The following is a 20566-nucleotide window of genomic DNA, read 5'->3' on the forward strand; positions in this document are numbered from 1 at the left end:
CTAGCTTTTAGATTTCAGAGTGGAAACAAAACCTTATAGCCAGCAGTGTGTCAATAGTAGATTACAAATTTGGTTTGAGATCATCGTTTGGCTGTGGCTGAATTAGATGAATAAGTGAATGTGTCACTGGGCTGGCAGAAGATGATTTATTTTAAGCACAGTGTGTCTGGAATTGGAAATGATTAAGCTTCTGAATAAAAACAAATGCAGGTGGCTAATAGTCAGTTGGATATGGTGAGTACAATCCAGTTCTTTAATTCTAAGGATTTTTTGAGAAACTGACTTTATTGAGGTACTTGCTACTAAAAGTGAATTCTTGAAAATCTTAGATAATAAAAGATATTAGCAAGTATAGCTGAAGTTTCATCTTTTCTTTTGCAGTCTTAAGTTTAGTTTTATCTGCTTTTTAGATTTCTAGCTTGCTTGTGAAATTAATAATTTGTTCTATGGTATCAAATGGCATGTAAAATCATTTTAACTTCATTGTGTTTTGAGGGAAGGGAGCATGTTGCTCAGCAAAACCTACCAGAAGAGAGAGAAGTAAAGGTTAAAAAAAGTTAACCTGGGTAACAAAAGCTAGACAAAGACCTATGCAGGCAGCCTGTAGTAAGTCTTGGCAGGTGGTGTCAACATTTATGTTGAAAAGCCAGATGCAGCCAGATGGAAAATTGCATCTTTAACCCCTGAGGTCATAATGACATGTCATCACTTCGTTTGATCCCCCTGCTAAGTGAGCTTATCATCCACCCTGCTGTCACTTCTGTTACTACTTTCATTTCCATAATAAAATTAAATTTAATTTGTCTGGTTTGCATGCTTTTCTTCTTTAGGTCAGAGCTTTTTACAAACCGCTATGATACATATGGCAGCCTCTCCAAAGTGAAGTTATAACTGAACTTGTATGACAAGTCTGAGCTTTTCTCTGTCTTTCGCACCATTCTGGTATAAAAAGCAGAGGAAGATGAGGGAGAGGAGATAGAGCTTTGGGGAACCACTGGTTGTCTCGTAGCTACATGTGGGCTGTGAAGAGCGGGGAATCAAGTGTGGGTTTATTGCAGAAAAACTTCTTTCCTTCCTTTCCTTGCTGGAGGATAGTTCTGTCTGTGACCCCATAGGAGTTGTTCCCCTTACAGACAGATGTCAGAGTAGTTCACCCACTGACTCTTGCTGTGCTGAGGTTCCTTTGTGTAGCCTGATGTCTTTCTCCAGTGCTTTGTACTCAGTTTGCACTGGTCACTGTTCGTAGCTCAGCCGTGTGATGCTGCTGGCTGTAAGATCAGTGGTGAAGCGCAGGGCTGAACAGCTTCGAGTCGTGGTGCAGGCAGGCAGTTAAGTGCATGCTGTTCTGTATCCCTGTGGAAGAAAACAATTGAGCCCACGCCGATTTAAAGTATGTTTACCTAACATTTAAATACATGTTTAGGTTTAAACATATACCACTTCATTATTGGTAAACGTATGTTTCCTGTGTTCCTGAAATGGATTTGAAGCTGTTAGGGGCGCTGGCAGTTCTCCAGGGGTAGTTACACGTAGGCAGCTTTATAGTTTATACATCTCCAAAGTTCATGGGTACAAGGAATGCAGAAGAGTAAGATGTTTGATCCCAAATAATTTGCATTGTATTTTCAACAGCACTGTTTTTATCTTACCATCTCATCTCTTTTCAGGATCTGTTCTATTGCAAAAAATTCTGAAGTCGTTACTGACATTGTGTATTGCTGTAGATTTGACTCACAGTAAAGGAGATCTGTTACGTTAAGAGGGATGAGCCACTAAATTGCTTCAGCATGTCCCGTGGAACTGTGCCTGCAACTTGATTTATGACACCTGCGTACAGGCTGCTTTGGTGTGTACATGCTCTGCAGTCACACCTTCTCGTTGCAGAGTGCATATACTTACACCTACGACAAATGTAATCTTGCTAATTTTGATGACTGTAGGTATAACGTGCCAGTTCAAGCATGGACTGTTTGCTTTAGAGTAAGCTTTAAAGAACCAGGATCTCTGGTGTCATTCGTGCAGCTCTGTAGAAGCTGGTATCTTTACTGGAACTAGACTAAAGCCAACTCAATATTCCTAAACATGTTAGGTTTGCTTCTGTTGATTTGCAGGTTAGACATACCCTAAAAGATATCCTAGATTCATAGCTCTGTTTTCCTTTTCATCTCTTTGTTATAATCAAAACCTAGTCCTTGTTACAACATAATTACCTAGTCAGAAGCCAGCAGGGAGTTGCTGCTTGATGTGTAGGGTGTGAAGTTCTCTAAATAAATGTAGGATTAATTACACTCACAGTATGTCATTGAGGTGATGAGATTGACTGTGATTGTTCAGCTCCCCTTTTCTTTTCCCTAGGCTTTGTGAATTACCGTTTTAATCAATACAGTGTATGTGGGCCTGAAGGTTTACGGGCTGCTGTTGCAAAGGCATCGAGGAATACAAGTCTTTCAGAAAAAAGTATGATCAGTGAGATTTAGGATTTTTAAGATTAGAAATGATAAAGACAAAGTGGGGGAATAAGGATCTCAGCCTTGGCATCATAGTTTCAGTCCACTGCTGTGGTTAAAGTTTGGTAGAGGGAAGATTTCTGTATATTGGTTCTGACCTCTTTTGTTGTCTTTAACTGATAATAAATATTTATTTTACAAGTGATCATCTGTTTATATTTGGGAAAAAAAAAAAGGCAGCCTACTAATGTTTTTTTTCCAAACATACATTTGATAATCAGAGTGGTGCTGATAGCTTGCTGTTGGGCCCATCTAAACACACTGTACCATTGAATTGTCAAAAGCCTCTTTTCAGTTTATTTAGCTGTTTGCATAGCTGTATATGTCTGTTATTAATGTACATTAAGTTCTCTACTCTGTGGAGCATCTTACTTGTAGTACTTTCCTTTTGTTTTGTTATGTCAGCTCCCCCATATACTCCCCTGTGCTTGCTTGTAGGGCAAAGAGCGTTTAAAAGCAGATCACGTATGACAGCCCTCCTGAAAGAACTGCTTCAAGCTTCGGCTAGATCTGGGAAAATATTTTTTATAACATATAACATCTTTAAGCTTGTGTAGTCAAATATTATGGTCTTTAGGTGAATATAAAAAGCTGTACGTTAAAAATTATTTGTGAAATCGATCATCTCATCTGCAGACTTAAAATTTGACCCCGTTACTATTTGCTGAGATCTGGAAAACTCTGGAAGGTTGTGTAGAAACTACTTTGTGCCATTTTTGCCTCTGTTTCTTGGCATTTTTGTTTTCTTCAGTGGTTTGGACCTTTGGAAAGATCAAAATACTTTAATAGAGGAAAAACAGACCTTACAAAATCTTTCGGTCTTTGCTTTTTTGCTACTTATAGGGTTAATTTTCATGAAGTCCTGTTCTCTTTTCGTGGCTTTGCAGTGTTCCTAGGAGTAACTTACCTGTAACATCCACCTGAGGACTGTACCCTCAAATGAGGGGTGAGTGGAGTAGATCTTGTTGACTGTGCACATCTGTGATGAAAATACTAAGTTCAGAAAGGAAGATTCAGGAACAAAACTTATCCGAACAGACTGTTAAATGGTATGCTGCTAGCAAGCTAGTTTATTAAATTTGCTGCGTGTGTGTGTCTGTGTGTGTGGGGGGATCATTAGCAGAGAAGAAGTATTAATCAGTGGCTCAAAGCATTCTCATGTTAGAAGAATATGCTAATTTTCAGCTGTTAACCTCTCAGATTCAGCAGCCATGATTCAGAAGAACAAAAGCATAAGCAGTAATATATTCTGGGTGAAAATCCTGTTTCTTGGTTCTGTGGGATTAAACTGATTGGTACGGTATGTTTAAAGCATTTCCTACAGTTAAGATCTTAGGAAGAATACAACTCACAGTATTGTATTTTACGTGAACTACACTTTCATGGTCAGCTGCGCTCTGCTTTGGCTGTAGCGTAGGTTTTACTTACCTTCATTACTGCCCAAATTAAGCTTAGTTTATTGAAAGATACGGTAACTTCAGGTTTGATAAAATTCCAGTACTCCAAGTAGATGGTGCAGAGAAAAGCAAAATTGCTTCCACATTGCTCTAAAAGCAGCCTTGCCATTAGCATCTGCTTTTAGCGTATGCTCTCATGTAGCTGGTTATATTATTTATTAGTCAACAACCTCCTTGCCACCATTACAAAATCCCTCCTTTTGATATATCATGTAGTTAGAGAACTACATTTTTCACTATCCTCCTTGAATGGTATTGTTATTTGGATACACTGAAGCCCCTTAATTCCCCCCCACACTCCATGTAAAACAAAACAACTTGTTGGACTGTGGGTATTGTTCTTTGAAGGTTATTCTTTCCTTTGCTGTTTCCGCTTCATATTACAGTCCATGCAGGTACCAGGGATAAAATAAATCTTGGTGCGCTGGATTGTGATTGCACTTTTTCAATGAATGAAGTAAGAAAGCTGTTTCATCTGGTTTCGTAGACTTCACCCTTACTATCCTGCGATGCCTTGCAGTAGTAGCTCACGATTACAAGCCTCTGTTACTGTATTTCCTTCTTAGCGGGCTTTGTAAGCTGGCATTACTATTGCTGGCAGCTAGTTCAGCATGCAGACTGCGTTTGCTTACTGCTTGAAGTAATCGTGCTGCTTTAGGTTTGCTTTTCCACCACTTCTTTGGTGGCCTGTAGTAGTGTGTTAACTTTCAGATGTTTCAGCTGGTTTTCAAAGTTTTACCAGTAATGGGAGTGGCTGCTTCAAACGGTATCCTGGCAGGCTCTTGAGGTTCATTTTATGCCTGTTTCAGTTTACGTACCACTGACCTTTGGAGTAACTGATGTGTCAGTATTCTAGGAAATACTGGAAAAAGGAAAAAACTGGGAAGGGACAGCATTTTTTGTTTCTTTATGAAATGGAGATCATCCATTGTCTTCAGAGTCTTTGTCTGAGTACTGGCTGATATCTTAAGCAATCTGTAAGAAAATACAGTGTATGTCTCTTTTAGATAAAATTTCTGGTGACATTTAAAATTGTTCTTTTTTTAAAGTAGGGAATAATGATTTGAACAGATGAGTTGCACAGACTGACCCAGATTGGCAACATATGCTTATTTGAACAACATGCATTTTAATACAATCAAGTATAAGATGGCACACTCACAGTAAGAGATTGTAGATCATGGTTATGAATTGAAGAGCATAAGACAGTTGAGGGCAGGAAAAATTGCTTGGGTCATGCTTGAGAACAGTTTGAACTTGAGTACCTATTCATCTCTCAGTAGGTAAGAGCGTGCGTACGGTGTTTCACTGAAGAAGCAGAATGGTATTGTTTAGGAGAAAAGTGGCACAACCTCAGACTGCATCATTTGTGAGCCTGCTAACAAACCGAGTAATTCTAGTGTCTACTTTTAAAAAATGTTGAAAATTGGAGAGAGTTACGGGAGAAAAAGCTCCATGAATGTGCATGTCTGAATGACCTATGTTATGGCAAGAAACTGGAAAACCTTAGTGGGTCATTCCTAAGAAAGATTGATTTTTTTACATGTCTGCAAGTATGCTGGGGCAGAGATTCGTTGTTTAGCCATTGTGTAATACAAGAGCAACAAAAAATTACAACTAAAAATCCATCTAATTGAATATGAAACAGGAAAAATTCAGACCAGCAATATGTTGACTTGCCTCATTCTCCCTAGGTTGTTGGGTGATTTTTGTACTGTTTTATCTGTTTCCATCAAGACAGCATAACTCATGGTTTGTACCTCAAGGCTCAAATACTGGCTATGGATATGGTGCAGAAAGTATTTGAGATTCTTCACAATTTGTTACTAAAATAGGCTTTTCTAGTCTTTTTTTTTTAAAGGGAAATGCTATCATTTGGCACTTAGACCTTAGATAAGGGCTTACCAGTTTATCAGAGTGCACGGGCTGTTGGTGCCTGAATTTGGTAGAGAACCCAAATTTTATTTATTTCCATGCCAAGTCATCTGCTTTTAATCCTTAGATCACAGTTCTTTGATTTAAAAATAGTAACTAAGAATTTGCAGGCACATTATGTGTTTGTCTCATCTTTCACTATTTTGATGTATGTTTTTAATATAGTTTCTCTTTGTTTACTGTCATCCTGAGCTGCCATGCTTCTCATTAAATATTGCATCTTATTTAAGGCCCGAGGTGTCGCTTCAATTGTCTGTAGAGCAGTAGGTGTACACGGAGCACTTTGTAAATAACAATACCCAAGTAATGTAATATACTGACTTAAGAGGCTTAAAGCAAAACAGTGTTTGCCCTAAAGGCTGAAAAATGTGATAGACAGGTGGGTATAATGCCAGAAATTTCCCTTTATATATGTTTTAGCAAGCCCTGTAAAGCATGGATTTCTAACAAGGGATTTAATCTCTCCTCCCAGCTGCTAGCTGCAGTTTCCTTTGATGTTTTCCTCTCCTTTCCTCTCTTGTTTTTTTTTCCCCTATTTATTCCATCACTTTTCTATAGCTCGTATTCCTTCAGGCTGTGTCTGCATGCACCTTGCTGTGGGTAGAGAAGGGAAAGAAGAAAGCCATTTTTTCCCCCTCAGGCCACTGCTTTGATTTCCCAAAGTTGTTGGGAGGCAGCTCCTGTCTGCCTGCCGAAGGGTCAGCGCTCGGTGCCACGTCTCTGCAGTCAGCACATCTCGGCTGGCTTCTGCTCTGACGGGGGAAGGACGGGCTCGTGTAGTTGTTGCCTTTCTGAGCAGGTGGAGCGTGCAGCTGTGATCAAAGCGGGGAGCCGATGAGCAGCCTGATAATGCCTTCCTGTTGTGTTTTCAGCCCTGTCAGTGTTTTGCCTCGATCTCTTCCGCCCGCTCCCACCCCTCGCGGTGATTCCCCTGTAAATCTCAAGACCAAACAGCGATGGCACGAGAGAAACCATGCTGAAGGAGCTGGGATGATCATTTAGCTTGGGGCCTGCCCCCACTATTCTGCGGGGACTCCTTCCCGCAAGGACCGCGGCTGCGGGCTGCACGATGGCCTGCAGGCCTTCGTGTCGTGGTGGGGAGCCAGGTGTGTGGCCATCTCGGTGGGATGCGGCCTCATCGTCACCAAAAGGCGTAGGAGGGGTGATCCTGCCCTAGGGCAGCCCATACGAGGTGCCCTGCAAGCACGGGGTGTTGGCAGAGGAGACAAGAGGAGGCTGTAGTGAGATACTAGATTGTGAGAGGCCACGGTGAAGCCCAAGCTACAGGTAACAGCAATTAAGAAATTTACAAGTGAGATGATGCTGATGTAGAACAAGTGTCAGCGTTCTGTTTCTGTCACACAGCCAACACTTGCTATCGCATCTTAAAATCTGTTCCTTTCTCTGTGTCTGTTCTGTGGCGAGTTCCTATTAATCTTGCGTTATTTTATTTACCATATAGAACTTTGGAAGCCGCGCAGTTGCTGGATGTTTAGGCTGGTTGCAACTTATTGAAGCTATTTTGGCAACACTGAGCTGTTTCTAAACTCAGTTAAAGCATTCTTAAAACATAAACACTGTTCAGTTTCTTTTTATAGTCCAGTATTAATTGTAAGTCTGTTTTTTCTTCTGAATATTTTCGTAGCATCATATACATAAGCTGTCCTTGATTTCTTTTATAATCTATGATATGTTTAGTTTCAACTTATCAAAAGACCAAGTAATGAAAGTAAAATGTTACACTGGAAAGCTTCATCTTTTTTTTAAATATTTATAAATGTGAAGTTCAGCTCATACAGTATTTAGATTCTTTATGAAAGAAATGCTGTGGAACTACAGAATAAATATGGAGGGAAAGTCACTTGAAATACTCAGATTTATTAACATGCAGAAGTCACTTAAATTGAAATGATGGTGCTGCGTTTTATATTTGATTTATGTTTAACAGACTGTAATACTTTAAGCTCTGTAGATAGCAGTTCGTGTTTACAAGACTGCGAGTTGGCTCCCAGTGTAAGTATATCGCTCTTAGCTCAGAATTCAGGCAATGCCCTTTGGAAGCCAGAGTTGCAGGATGAAAGCATTTTCTATTGCCCATAAGCCCGTTGGATTCTTCCACGTCAGCCTTTGTTTTGTGCTCAGGACTTCTGTTTGTCACCTGAAGACACGCGGTGGGTTTCTCTTGTCTCTTCTCCCTTGTAAAGGGAGACGTATTTTCCAGACTTCTTCCTGACCCAGTGCTCCCATTTTTATGGCGTGATTTTCTTATCTTTAAGGTAAAGATTCAGTGAGCAGCCAATACGTTTCCAGTCTCCACTTTGTCTGAGGTCTACAAAGGAGGAAGGGAGGAAAAAAAGTTCTGTAAACTTTGTACAAATCCTGTCCTTGTGCCCTCATTTCGTCTTATCCCTTGACACCTCCATGAGGCAAGAGGCAGCAGCTGGTCTGAGCGCTGGTGGGCTGGTTGGTACAAGCAGTTGGTATGTGCACGCTGTGGTCTCCAACCAACCCAGTACACCATGGTTGTGTTCTGCCTGCCTTTTCTCATGGGGCTGTCTATTTCTGATCTATTTCTGCTTATTTTCATGAAACATGCAGGACTTCAAAGATCTTTTTCAACCTGTAGTTGCTCTTAAATTTGATTGAAGTTGCCTGTTATTTCCAAAATTTGTTATAAAGGAAATAATTAACAGTAAGTATAGAGATAGTATAACTGTGTAGGCCGAAATTATTTAGGCTAAAAATCAGAATCCATTCTCTTGAGAAATGGAAAGAATGAATTCTTACCTGCACTTGCATGAGATACCCTGAATAGACTGGGCGCGTTATTTTATCAGCTGGCTTTTCATAAGGATGTTTATAAACTATGTGGTTTTCAGTGCTGTGTTCTGGAGACTTTTTTTTTTAACCTATAAAGATAGTGGTTAGTCTAGTACTAAATCGTGTGAACAGATGTTGCATTATTTGTGTTGTGTTTACACTCATCTGTCTTTCTTTTGCTGTAGATAATGTAGAAGATTAGTTAAAGTTTAGGTCAATTTTTAGCCGAGTCCTGAAGAAAATGGTCCTCCTTCACAAACACATTAAAGTCAGCTTTGTTCTTAGGTTAGCTTTGGTACGCATTGATCAGAGTTAATGAGATTTTAATGGGGTTATTTATTGGTTCTGCCTCTTACTATAAAATATGTAATAAACTAAGTGCACAGAACTGGTGAATGGTGCTGCTTGAGTTTATCTCACTGCCTGTTAACGATACTACCTTCTCTGTGATTCTTTCAGATCTCCTAAGTCAGGTGGGGTTATGATTGGCCACCTCTCAGATGGTACATCTCAGGAAAACAGATAAAATAACAGTAAAGGTTGGAAAGAGCAACTTAGTAGATGTTGTCTATTCCATAAAGGAATGGCTTCCTGTTTTACTGGTACAGTAAGAGGAATTTTGTGGGTAGATATGCCGTTCTTGAAGAAAGAAATGTAAAATTTTAGACTTCTGAACTTCTCTGCTCGTTAGGAACCTAAGGTATTGTCTGTGTATGGAGAGAGAGAGAGAAAAATAGTATCTGTATTCTTCCGAATGAGTGCATTTCCTTTCCAAGAAAAGGTTGCCCTTTGGCTCAGTTAATGTGTATTTTTCTTTTCCACTTCATGCCTCAGACTTCAGGGTAGTGTTGTTCTGCTTCGTTAAAGTTTTAGCTCTATTTCACAGTAGAGACCGGTTGTGTTCCCAGAACTGGATAAAATCTGTGTATAGTTCCCCAAGCCTGTGGTAAATTGGGGTAAAGGGGTATGTAAGGTAGTTTTCAGTAAAAACCATGTAAAGTTAGAGATTGTTCTTGCAGTTCCTAATAGAACAGAGTGTGCAGATAAGCAAGCTGTTTGTCACTGTTTAAAATTTACCAAGACTACAGACTGCTGTGAATTACTTTCAGAGCTTAGTTTGGAGGGGCGGGGAGGGGGGGGCTCACTCTTCGTGTATGTGTTACTACTGCCAGCAAATAAACACTGAAAAGTCTGGGCTAATTCTGAGCTTGCTTTTTCAGAACCATTTCTCTTTGGTTGGAGGTCACTGCATCGAGGATAAGTTGAAACACTCATTAGGAATAACCTTGAAAGTGGAATAAAATGTGGTGAAATACAGTGTCTCATATAAAACATGATAAAAGGTGATAAAAGGTATAATTGAGTCAGAGACTCTTATCTCCACGCCGATTCCGAGGCTTTAGGAGTAGTTTTGGCAAATGGATGGTGTGCTTAGTGTGAGGAGTTTCTTATGATCGCAGCTAAATGTCCGTTTGTAAGGATTATGTTCCTGGACTGGAGGATTTTTTTATCTAATCTCATTGTTTGACCATTTATGCTTTTTTGTGCATGTTGACTCTAGGTGTTTCTACATTAATGAAGTCTGCCTTTGCATTCAATGACATTTTTGTTATTGCTTTTGTGTTTTGCAGTCAGGGTCAATCAAACCTAGACTTCTTCATATCTTGAATATTTTATTAAAATCAAATCGTCTTTCAGTTCTCTATCATGAGAATTAAATCACTTTGTTTTTCTTATTAGCTGTTTGTTTTTCAAGTGTGGAGGGATGTTCGACTTTAGTTGGGTTTCTAGGGGAAGCATGCTACTCTTGGCCCAAAGCCCTGAAGTTTTAGTCCCGTTAGGGTAATTCAGGAGTGTGTCTCCCTCTCCCACCTCATCATCCACCCCTGGATGTCAGAGTATGCTTTTCCAGTGACTTACCGCGTTACATAAAAGGGTGAGCTCAGTTACCATCTTCAAGACATTCCCTGAAGATCACCACTTTGGTTGCTGAAGCAGCTGTGCAGGCTGGATGGAAGCTGATATCTAAATTTTAGGTGGAGGAACAACACATTTTCTTCTCAAGTGTACGTAAGAATAGCTGGGTGCTTGGTCAGCTGTGTCACTCTTGTATGAACTTTATTTTTGATGTGGTCAGCTGTAACTTACCGAGTCCTCTGCATCAAAGGAACTTCAGGAGTAGATTTGCTGCCTTAGGGAGGTGAATTTTCATCCAGATCATGGCAAAATTCCTGTAGGAAATCCATGTTGGCATTATCAATGGGCTGAACGTTGAACAAGGTCTCTTCATACCCCTTGTGTAGCCACGTAAGCCAAATAGGGCTTGGAAGACAGCGATAGATGGAATCTGGAGAGACCCCCTATGGGCAGGAAAAGGGCCAAGCTGCAGGGTCTGCAGCTTCGGCACCAGCTGACCAGCGACCAGAAGCAGCAGGTACGTTGGATGGCAGCCTGTCCTCTGCCGCTGGGGCAAGGCAGAGTTCCCTTATCCCTCAGAGCTTACCCAGTGTTCAATGTCGTGCAGATACTTGCACCTAGGTGCCCTCTATCTGAGCTGCTGGGGCTCTTCTTGGGTTTATATCTGGTGATGCCTGAGATAGTATTAACTCTAGGGTTGTTCTGATACTTACGGTGCCTCTAGCTAACAAGAAATTGTGGGAAACGGTAAGCAGTGCTGCCAGGTCTGTCATCTGAACACCTTTAAAGTGGTTGTACTGGCTGGGCATGCTGCTTGTTATCTTATCTGTTGTATCTGAGAAAAAGGACGTCTCTGAGGCTTTCTCTCCTAAGTCTGAATTTTGCCAGGCCTTGTCAGGAGAGAGAATTTAAATATAGACTGATAGACTGATATAGACTGATCTCCTTAAACTCAGTAGCTTCTCGTGGAGCCATCCCAGCATATGGAGGAGGTTGGAAGACCCGGCAGACGGGAAGCCTTTAGCTTAACGCAGCAGCTTTGCTGTTAGATGAATCCTAGGTGTCCAGAGCTCCTGTCAAGTGGAGATGAGTTATTTAACTGCCCTTTTTATATCTGTCAGTCCTGCTGGCTGGCACAGCATGCTGCTAGTTTGTCTTTGAATGCATCTCAGGGAACTGTAGGCCTACAGGGGGATGGCTGCTTAGCAATAAGACAGAGCTGCTCTCTTACTTGGTGGAGCCTACAACACTGCAAAGGCAAGTCTGCACTTGAAGTATCTACTATTTCTTTGAGAGTTGTTTATCTTGCCTGTAAGGCTTAAATATAATTAATGGAAATTGTTCTGCATTTAAAACGGGGCTTGTCGGCTCTGTAGAGCCAAGTTAGAGCATTGCTAGGGACTGATGCCCATTGTAACGCAATTAACAGGCCCAAGCCACATTTGAACAGCCTCATACAACAGGACTTGAGTTATAAATCTCGGTTCCAAGACCAGTTAGGTCGCATTCAAACACCAGGCTGGTAACCAAAGCTGTTGTCAGTGTTTTTGATATACAGGTTCCCATGCTTACTTGCTTTTGAGCTATTCTTGCCCAAGTACGACACAATCTGCCATGACTTTGTGCTCTGTGCACTAACTTGATTGTGATTGAGCAGGGGGAGACGAACAAGAAAATTCTGTTGTGTTATAGTTTTGCTATCTGTTATACCTAGTTTACACCACAAACTTCAGAAAAGTGGCTGCTTGTATACATCTGTAAAATGCAAAACCAGGCTTATGATTCAGTAGAAATAATTTTTCTATTGTTTACAAAAACAGGAGCAAGTTAAAGCTTGTACCAGTACAAGAAGACACTCTTCGTTCCGTAGTGAAACATTGCTGACTCCTGTTTTTAAAGGCTGTCATGCCAATTTGACTATTTACTCCTATGTTTGCAAATAGTTTGCCCAGCATTTTAGGTATGCAACTCACAATGCTGTGATCGAGTATGCAGTGCCACACGTCATGTAGAATGAGGAGTAGAATGCTGATTTTCATATTTTTCAAGTTCTTTGTTTTCTTGTTTGTTTGTTTTAAGATAGCCGAACTGCTAAACCAAGAGATTTGGATGCAAGGCAGATACCAGGCAGATGGAAAGGCCTGGCCCGCTAACACTTTTCCTTTAAACCTTTTCCTTTTGTAGTGCTGTTTCTGACTGATGAGCATATTATACAGAAGCACTTTTTTTTTTTACTTAACGTTTGGTGAATACTTGCTTGTTTTTTGTCCCCAAACAGAAAACTGTTTGGGGATCTTAAGTCTGGGTGTATCCCCCCAAGTCCTGTGGTCTTCACCTGCTGTGGCTAGGCTAACTCTGGTAGGTTACCTTTCCTTCCAGCTAACATTAAACGTCCCTGCAAAAAAATCAAGTCCCTGCAGTATGTCTTCCTCTGCGAGACCTCTTCTGGTACCGCCGTGTTCTGGAGATGGCAGCTGTCCTCATTCATCAGACCCCAGTGCCCTCTTCACTCCTTAACAGAAGGTAGAACCAGAGCCCGTCGGGCTGTAGCTGAGGAAGTCACGTCCTGCTTCCCAGACACCCCTCCTGTTGCCGGGCACTGCACTCAGTCCCCAGTGCTCTCGCCTCTCCTGGTGATCATCCTGAATGATCAGCACTACAGGAGGTGTGGGAGGGAGGGAAATGTAGGAAGGACCATCTCTGTTTTCTGAGAGGCCGCTGAGGCAGGAAGTACTCTTACAGTTCCTATACATCGGTGTTACTGTAGACTGTAGCTTATTCGAACTTACAGTTTTGTCTGTTGATTGGACCTTTAGATTGCCATCCTACACCCAGCTTTCCCTTCCCTGCTGCCATAATCCTCTTTTTTTTTCCTGTTTTATCTATCTCCCTTTATTTACTAAATCTCCTTCGATTCTTTGTTCTTTTCACCCCAGTTTTACTCTTTTATAATCTGAGATCTGTGGAACAGCATCTATTGTTTCTTTTAGGCAAACTTTCCTGCTGCCTAGGCAAGGATTACAGTACTTCTGTCATGAAATTTGAATTTCAGACTAAATGGACAAGACCTGAGATGCCTCTGTTGTTACCTGTTTCTTGAAGCTGTACGTTAAACAAAACATGCAACTGATCAGCTTAACCTGTAATTAAGCATTTTCCTTAAGCAACTGACGTCTTGATAACTAATAATTATCTTGTGTAGCACCTTTAAAGCTTATTATGCAGGTTTATGTAAGAACACTATTACCATAATAATAAGATATCATTACCACAATGTGCATACGGAATGAGCATGTCTTAAAGTAATCATGCGATTCCATTAATCATACTTGAGAAAATTAAAGTATTTGCTGTTTAATCTCTAAAATGCTACTCAAAAGATTTTGGAAACAGCAGGACCTATTTACTGCAAGTCTCTCACACATCGTATCTCACTTCTGGTGTCTCACTTCTGTTTCCTGAATTGTTCCTTATCTTTCAGCCAGGGAAACTGTCAGCTCAGAGACCCACAGTATCCCTTGAAAGCATTTCCATGCTCTGATTTTTAAGCCATTTCCCTTGTTTTTTGTCCACAGAGTACTGCCACCTTTTCTTAACGCTGATGTGAAATGCACTCCTGAAATTCAGATCTCCTTGAAATAAGATAATTCCCTTAAACAAGATGGACTGATAGCTAATTGCAGTTCTGTCAGTCCCTTGTACAGGAAAAGTGTGGGGAGGGAATGACACAATGCTGCTGTTTGAGTGCCTTGTCTTTTTTAATGTAAAAGATTGGAAAGTTGGGGAGTGGGGTTTGCAGCTTTTATATATAAATTTGTCAAGAGCACGATGGTTTGAATTTATTTTTCCTATTTGAAAGGTTGAGCTCTGTAGGCTTTCCATTTTTTTCTGGAAGAGACTCGATGACCAGAGTAAAAGTTGGGAGGAAGCATTTCATCTGCTAAGAAATCTGAGTAACTGAAAAGATAACTTCATTAATGCTCTTTTAAATCCAGTTAAAATCAAATATCCAATGCAGCTAAGAGCTAAAAAATAGTAGTGGGGCTTTGAGTAACCTGATCTATAGAAGGTGGCTCTGCCCGTGGCAGGGGGTTGTAACTAGACGATCCTTAAGGTCCTTTCCAAGCCAAATCATTCTGTGTTTTCTATGAAAATATTTTTGTAGGCTTTTCATGGCTTACCAGAAGACTCCTATTCTGGTTGGTGTAATGGGATTCTTGGGTTGGTGGCGGTGCAGTTAGAAAAGGTGGTGCAGGTCTGCATGAAGTCTGCACCGTTTCTTTTTTCTGAAACACGCTCTGGGACCTTGTGCATTGCGTTGGCCATCACGCTGCTCCCTGGGACCCTGTGGGAGAGAACTGAGGTAAGGCAGATCTGGGGAGCAGGAGGATGGGTGGAATTTTGGCCTTTTGCAGGCATTTACTCATTCAAGCAGAATATCGATTTGTGAGGTTGAATCAATGGCATGTTCTGGTTATCTGTTGTAAAGATAAAAAGCATCTCCTCTTTCGGTAGTTCTTGCAGAACTTTTGAGGAAAAAGGAGTACACGTGAGTCTGGAAGCCACAGCTGTTTTATGACTTAATTATCATTATTTTGTAGTCTACTTTGATCACTCAGGAGGAATTAAAGCGAGATGTTCAGAGGAATGCCTTTTGCAGTTTTACATTGTCCAGTAAGACAGATGTTCACCGCTGTCAGGCACCAGCATTTTCATTCATTCTCTTTGAATTCATTGATAAAAACGCATGTGCGTGTAGAGTGCTGAAAAACCTGCTGCTTTAGAGGGGCCATTCTTCTATCTGTCAGTGGTACCACACATCTAATTTAGTAAAATAATGTGTGTTGAATAAAATGAGCATATCGCTGTATATTTTCTTCTGTACCACTTGTCATTGGTAATCTGGAGCACAGTGAAGTATTAATGTAAAAACGTACATGATGCCATACATCTCCTTAATACTTGACTCGGTTATGTGGCATATTCATTTGTCCGAAGTGTTAACTGCATTATAAGAAAATACTAAAAAAGGAGGAAGGAGTTTTTAAGGAAGTGATTTCAAGGGCAGAACATCTTGGAGGAAAAATATGCAGGAAAAATTAGAATAGCAGAAATAAGTAAAAGCCAAAGAATACCTAGAGATACCTACAGGGCTGGGAAACAGTGACAGACATGATAGAAAAGGTTTGTGGATATACAAGACCTGAAAAATTGATTTTCTATCTGTAATGCCAGTAGTAAAACAGGTAGTGAGACTGAGGTTGCTGGAGTTGAAGATGTGTCACCAGAGGAAACTGTGCGTCAATGAAATTAAAAGGAACCACGTATTCCCTGTCACGATGCAAGGAAAACAATATTCTCTGTAACAACACAACTTGGGGTCGTGGGGCTTGTTGTGTTCCTGTGGACAGTCAGGTAGTAGGACAGAAGTAAGTGTGCCTTCATGTTGTTAACAGCTCTTACAGTGGGAGGAGGCACATACACAAGTACGTGCCTGAAGTTAGGAGGAAGGACATGTTTCAGAAGCAAAGGAGAAAAATGCTTTCTGAAAGGGATGTAAACTCCTGCGACTTAGAGCGTAACCCAGCTTCTCACCGGTGTGTTCAGGAAACAAATTTCCCTGCAAGCCAGTTATTCCTGTACAACTTACTGCCGGGCCTCACGAACCTTTCTGTGCATCACTTGGGGTTTCTTTCTGCCTTTCTTTTTACTTAAGGAGTAAGTAAAATGTTTCCTCTGTTACAAAGTAGGCAACTTCTCAGATCCTCTGGAACTTAAATAAATAAATAAATAATCAAGTTCTTGATTTTTTAAAAAAAAAAAAAAAAAGGAAGTATTTTACCTAAATAAATTTGGGCAATGTTAAGTAAGCAGCTTTTTAAAATTTGAAACCCGTGTTTACATTGGAGGCTGTTTGGATTTGTGATTTAACTTTTAGCTTTGGAGTTAAAAGTCCTAAAAATATCATTTTTCTGTTGCTTCTGTTATTTCCTGTAAACACTTAATTCTTGGTTTTCTACTGTGTGGGTTGAGCAAAGGAAGGTTGGTGGATTTCATTCCAAGTTCAGCTTTTAAACGTTGCGCTGTGCCTAAAAACGTGTAAGAAGCTGCATTAAATTTCCCTTCCCCCAATTTTAAATCCAATTCCTTTAGGAGCGGGGGGAAAAAAAAAATGAAGAGTCTATGTTATACTGAGTAATTATCCCCCCTGGGAAATAGAATATAAAGATCTTTAAAATCATTCAGCTGAGAGAACAAGCACTTTAACTTGTGCCTCGCAGGAGTCATGTATTACATTATCAGCTGCTTGCTCCGGTGTCAGCGTGTCGTGCCTTGCAGGTTAGCAGGTTTTGGCAGAGGAAATGAAAGCCAGTCAGTTACTGCAGGATTTATAGTAGACCTGCTGCTGCAGGAAGTGGTGAAAAGTTGATTGATAGTCTGGGGCAAAACTCTGCAACAAGAAACAGGATGTATGCTTGCCATTTTTATACCTGTTTTCCCCTCTGTGTGGTGTTGTCCCCCCCGCCCCAATTCGAGGCATTCCCTTGCTTTTGGTTCTGTTTTTAAATCCACGATGCGCTTTTCTGGCAAAGCACGTGCTGACTTCAGAGCACTTGAGGAAATGGATATGGCTGCTCCAAAGATTAGGAGCTGAGGTAACGTGCCTGCTTTAGTAGTGGTGCTTATCTGAACGGTCCCGATAACTTTTTTTTCACTTACATTTCATCTGTCGTACAAACGCAGGGTAAAGCACAGTGTATTGGACACCTCATGGATGCACCAAGGGAGCTGTGAAGCGAGGAGAATATATCAGAGAAACCAAGTGGAGGATAAATAGCATAGCTGCAGAATAGTTTTCTCAAACTTTCTAATGCAGGAAAGATTGATTCCGGGAGGCCTGGAGTATGGTTATGGATTCTGTCAATATATCCTGAATTTTTTTTGTAACTATTGTCTCGTTTCGTGTTAGGAAATGCATATAACTCAAATCTAAATTGTGTACTTTTTTTCCTGAATATATATACTTTTACACAGATCTTAGAAAGTCTGTATGTGTTTTGAGAGGAGGTGAGATTTAATTTCAAGTAACCTTTAAAAACGAGGATTGTTTCCTCTTTGTAGAGGAGGGGAAGGGAAGATCCACTTCCTCTAAGAGGCAGGCTTTAAAGAAGTCTTCAAAATTAGCAGAAGAGCGGGGGCTGGACAGAGAATAGCAGAGCTTTAAAATGAGATCTCTGAAAATGCTTCCTAAGCAAACAAAAAGTTTTGTGGAGCACGTAGAGTGGAAGGTGGTCACCAGGCGCTGTACAGTGGAGCTAGCATGAACTTCTCAGAGGAAAAACTGTTGTAGTTTCAGTTAAGAGCTGTCATACTTTTTGTTTGGAGTTGCAGCGCTGAAGTTTTCAATACTCTTAAGAATACAACTCAATGTAGTGCAATTACTTTTATGTATGAAATGAATGTCCCTTGGTTGCATTGCAAAGAGGGAGCCGCGTTCCCGGAGTCTGATGATGCTCGTTAGGAGCGTGCCGTTCGGTGGAGTCAGCTTATTATTGACTGTCATTTGTGTTTCTTAAAGAGGTCAGAGTTAAGAGGTGATTAAACGTGTAACCAGTATAAAATCTGAGAACAATTTGAAGGCATCAGATAGTTCTGGGAGAGTTAAAGGTAAAAAATTAAGCATTTAAATAATGAAGACAACCCACTGGGATGGACTTGATCAACTGTGCTCTGTCAGTTCATCTGCATTTAGCAGACATCTGGAAGGGCAGTACAACAAAATGATTCTGCTGCATGTTAACTTAATCCAATAAGCCAAATACTGCAGAGTTCACTGCTAAAGACAGCAATCCTGAGAAGATTTCTTCTGAGATCAGTGTTTTGAAAATCACTGTGAAATCGGTAGTTACTGTGTGTTGCTGAAACAACAAAGCAGTATTTTTTCCTGAAAATGTCACTGAATGTTTTCAGTGGGATATTGCCTAGCCATATGAGAAAAATTACTCAAAATAATAGTAATCACCAGTACTTTGGATACTTTTGTGTATCTTTTACAATTATAACTGAAATAGGAAGTTGTTTGCAAACCAAGTGAATAGTAGAAATGTTTGATTTGTTCTCATTATCAAATGGGAATGTTCTGTTCGTAACATTAAATATGTTTTGTTCTCGTTTAAAGGTCAAAAAAGTTGGCTGCACTTTCTGAATCCTTGCAGAAAACCGCACTGGCTAAGTCCCACCTCGGATTTGAGCTGGAAGAGCTGGAAGCAGCAGCGCGGCTGGTGCAAGAAGAGGAGAGACAGTTAAAAGCTGCTGCAGCAGTTTCCAGGCAACAGCTGCCTTCCTCTGAGTCGGAGACAAGTGACTCTGAAGAATCGAGCAGCACTTCATCTGAGACAGAAGGCTCTGATTCAGATGAGCAAGAGTCCTCAGCCGGTGAAGATGGGAAAATAAATTCTTCACAAGGCGTGCTTCAAGAGGAGGGGACAGCTCCACTTATTGACTGTAATGGATTAAGGCAAGACGCAAACACTTCGATGGTTGAGGTTAGCAATGAAAAATCAAAGGCTTCTTTGCAATCTACGTCTGTTCCTGGAAAATTGATAGAAGAATTAGAAAAACAAATGCACACTGCAATTAGTCTTTCAGAACAGCCCAAAGAACTGGCTGCTGCAAGTTGCTTTGTTTTACGGGAACAAGAAAACCATGTGTCTGAGCCTGACAAGTATTCAGAGGTTTCTACTGGGAAGGGAAATTTCTTGGAGGTGCCTTCAAAGACAAATCCTTTGCTTTTTCTTTGCAGTACAAATGAAGATGAAGACTAAGGGACCCTGGTAGAGCAGTGTGACCCAATAGCAACACAGCTCATTGCTGTAATGAGGTGTTCCCAAGGCTATGCTGGGCTGCAGAGAGAAGTTGATATTTTTCTTCGTGTTGACAGTCTGGAGGACAAGACTGCTTTGAAAAGAATGGATGTGAGTGTATGATAGCCTCACATTTTTTTTATTTTTATTCTTTGGTTTTACAGAGTCAGGTGTGATTTCTGCATGAGGGAATGTGTAATTTCAGTGAACTTAAAAAAAAAAAAAAGTTTTTGTTAAAAAAAAAAGTTTTTGTTAAGCTTGTTTAGTAGAATTATGTCCTTAATCACAACCGAAGTCAGTTGCAGAATCGTTAAAGATACCTTTAGATGTTGGGATTTACTTGGAGAAATACTCCCGTTACGTTTGTATATCATGTTTCCTGCTTTTTTCATTTTGAAATGGTTTGTAGCTAACCACTTCGAAAATGGTTGTAATGTTAAAAATGTAAATTCTTATAAATAAGATTTTTCTATTTTTGTGCAAAAATAAAGGATTTTTTTCAGTGCAAAATAGAGCTTATAGCTTATTTCTGCAGTTCTTAATACATCACAAGTGCTGAAGTAACTTAATTCTTTCATCTAATTTGAAATGTTTCCACATGTGAGCACGGCTACTGCTTTTTAAAGAACACAACTCCTAATTATTTCTTCCTTCTGTGTATGCTCTTCTCACTGAAGTAGTATTAACCAAAATGAAGAAACGGCGTCATGCAGTGGTCTTGAGTACAGGACTGAAAGCAAACCTGCTCTGTCTCGACCTAGCTTTGTCACTTACCTGTTGAACAGCTTTGAGCCAGCTGGTTTGCTCCTTTTTGTCCTCAAAATGTTGAAATAATCGCTCTAGTCTGTATATTTTGTGCTAACTTCTGTGAGTTGTAGATAGGTCCTTGAAATCTGGTGGCTGCTGCAAGTGATGCACCGCTGTTCAATCTCCACAAAAGGACGTGGAGGGGGGCAGGACGGGACATGAAGCACCAGGTTGGGTCCCCCAGGTGGACGGAGCCAGGACCATCACCGGGTGGACAGAGCCAGGACCATCGGATTCACCCCTGTGGAGGAACAAGCAG

At 40.6% G+C, this 20566-nt stretch overlaps 1 protein-coding gene across 3 annotated transcripts in view; it reads left to right on the top strand.

Moving 5' to 3' along the window:
* SHQ1 (SHQ1, H/ACA ribonucleoprotein assembly factor) overlaps positions 1 to 20025 on the top strand; it is a 48163-nt gene extending 28138 nt beyond the window's left edge. For 2 of the 3 annotated variants that reach the window (XM_048068461.2, XM_048068466.2), the window contains exon 13: positions 18816 to 20024. In XM_048068461.2, the coding sequence (XP_047924418.2) occupies positions 18816 to 19461 (646 nt within the window). In that variant the 3' untranslated portion in view covers positions 19462 to 20024. Of the gene's footprint in view, positions 1 to 18815 lie in introns of all 3 variants that reach the window. The other variant, XM_048068470.2, reaches the window with a different exon arrangement.
* The last annotated feature ends 541 nt before the right edge of the window (positions 20026 to 20566 follow it).

This window comes from Anser cygnoides, chromosome 10 (assembly GCF_040182565.1).
Source record: "Anser cygnoides isolate HZ-2024a breed goose chromosome 10, Taihu_goose_T2T_genome, whole genome shotgun sequence".
NCBI lineage: Eukaryota > Metazoa > Chordata > Aves > Anseriformes > Anatidae > Anser > Anser cygnoides.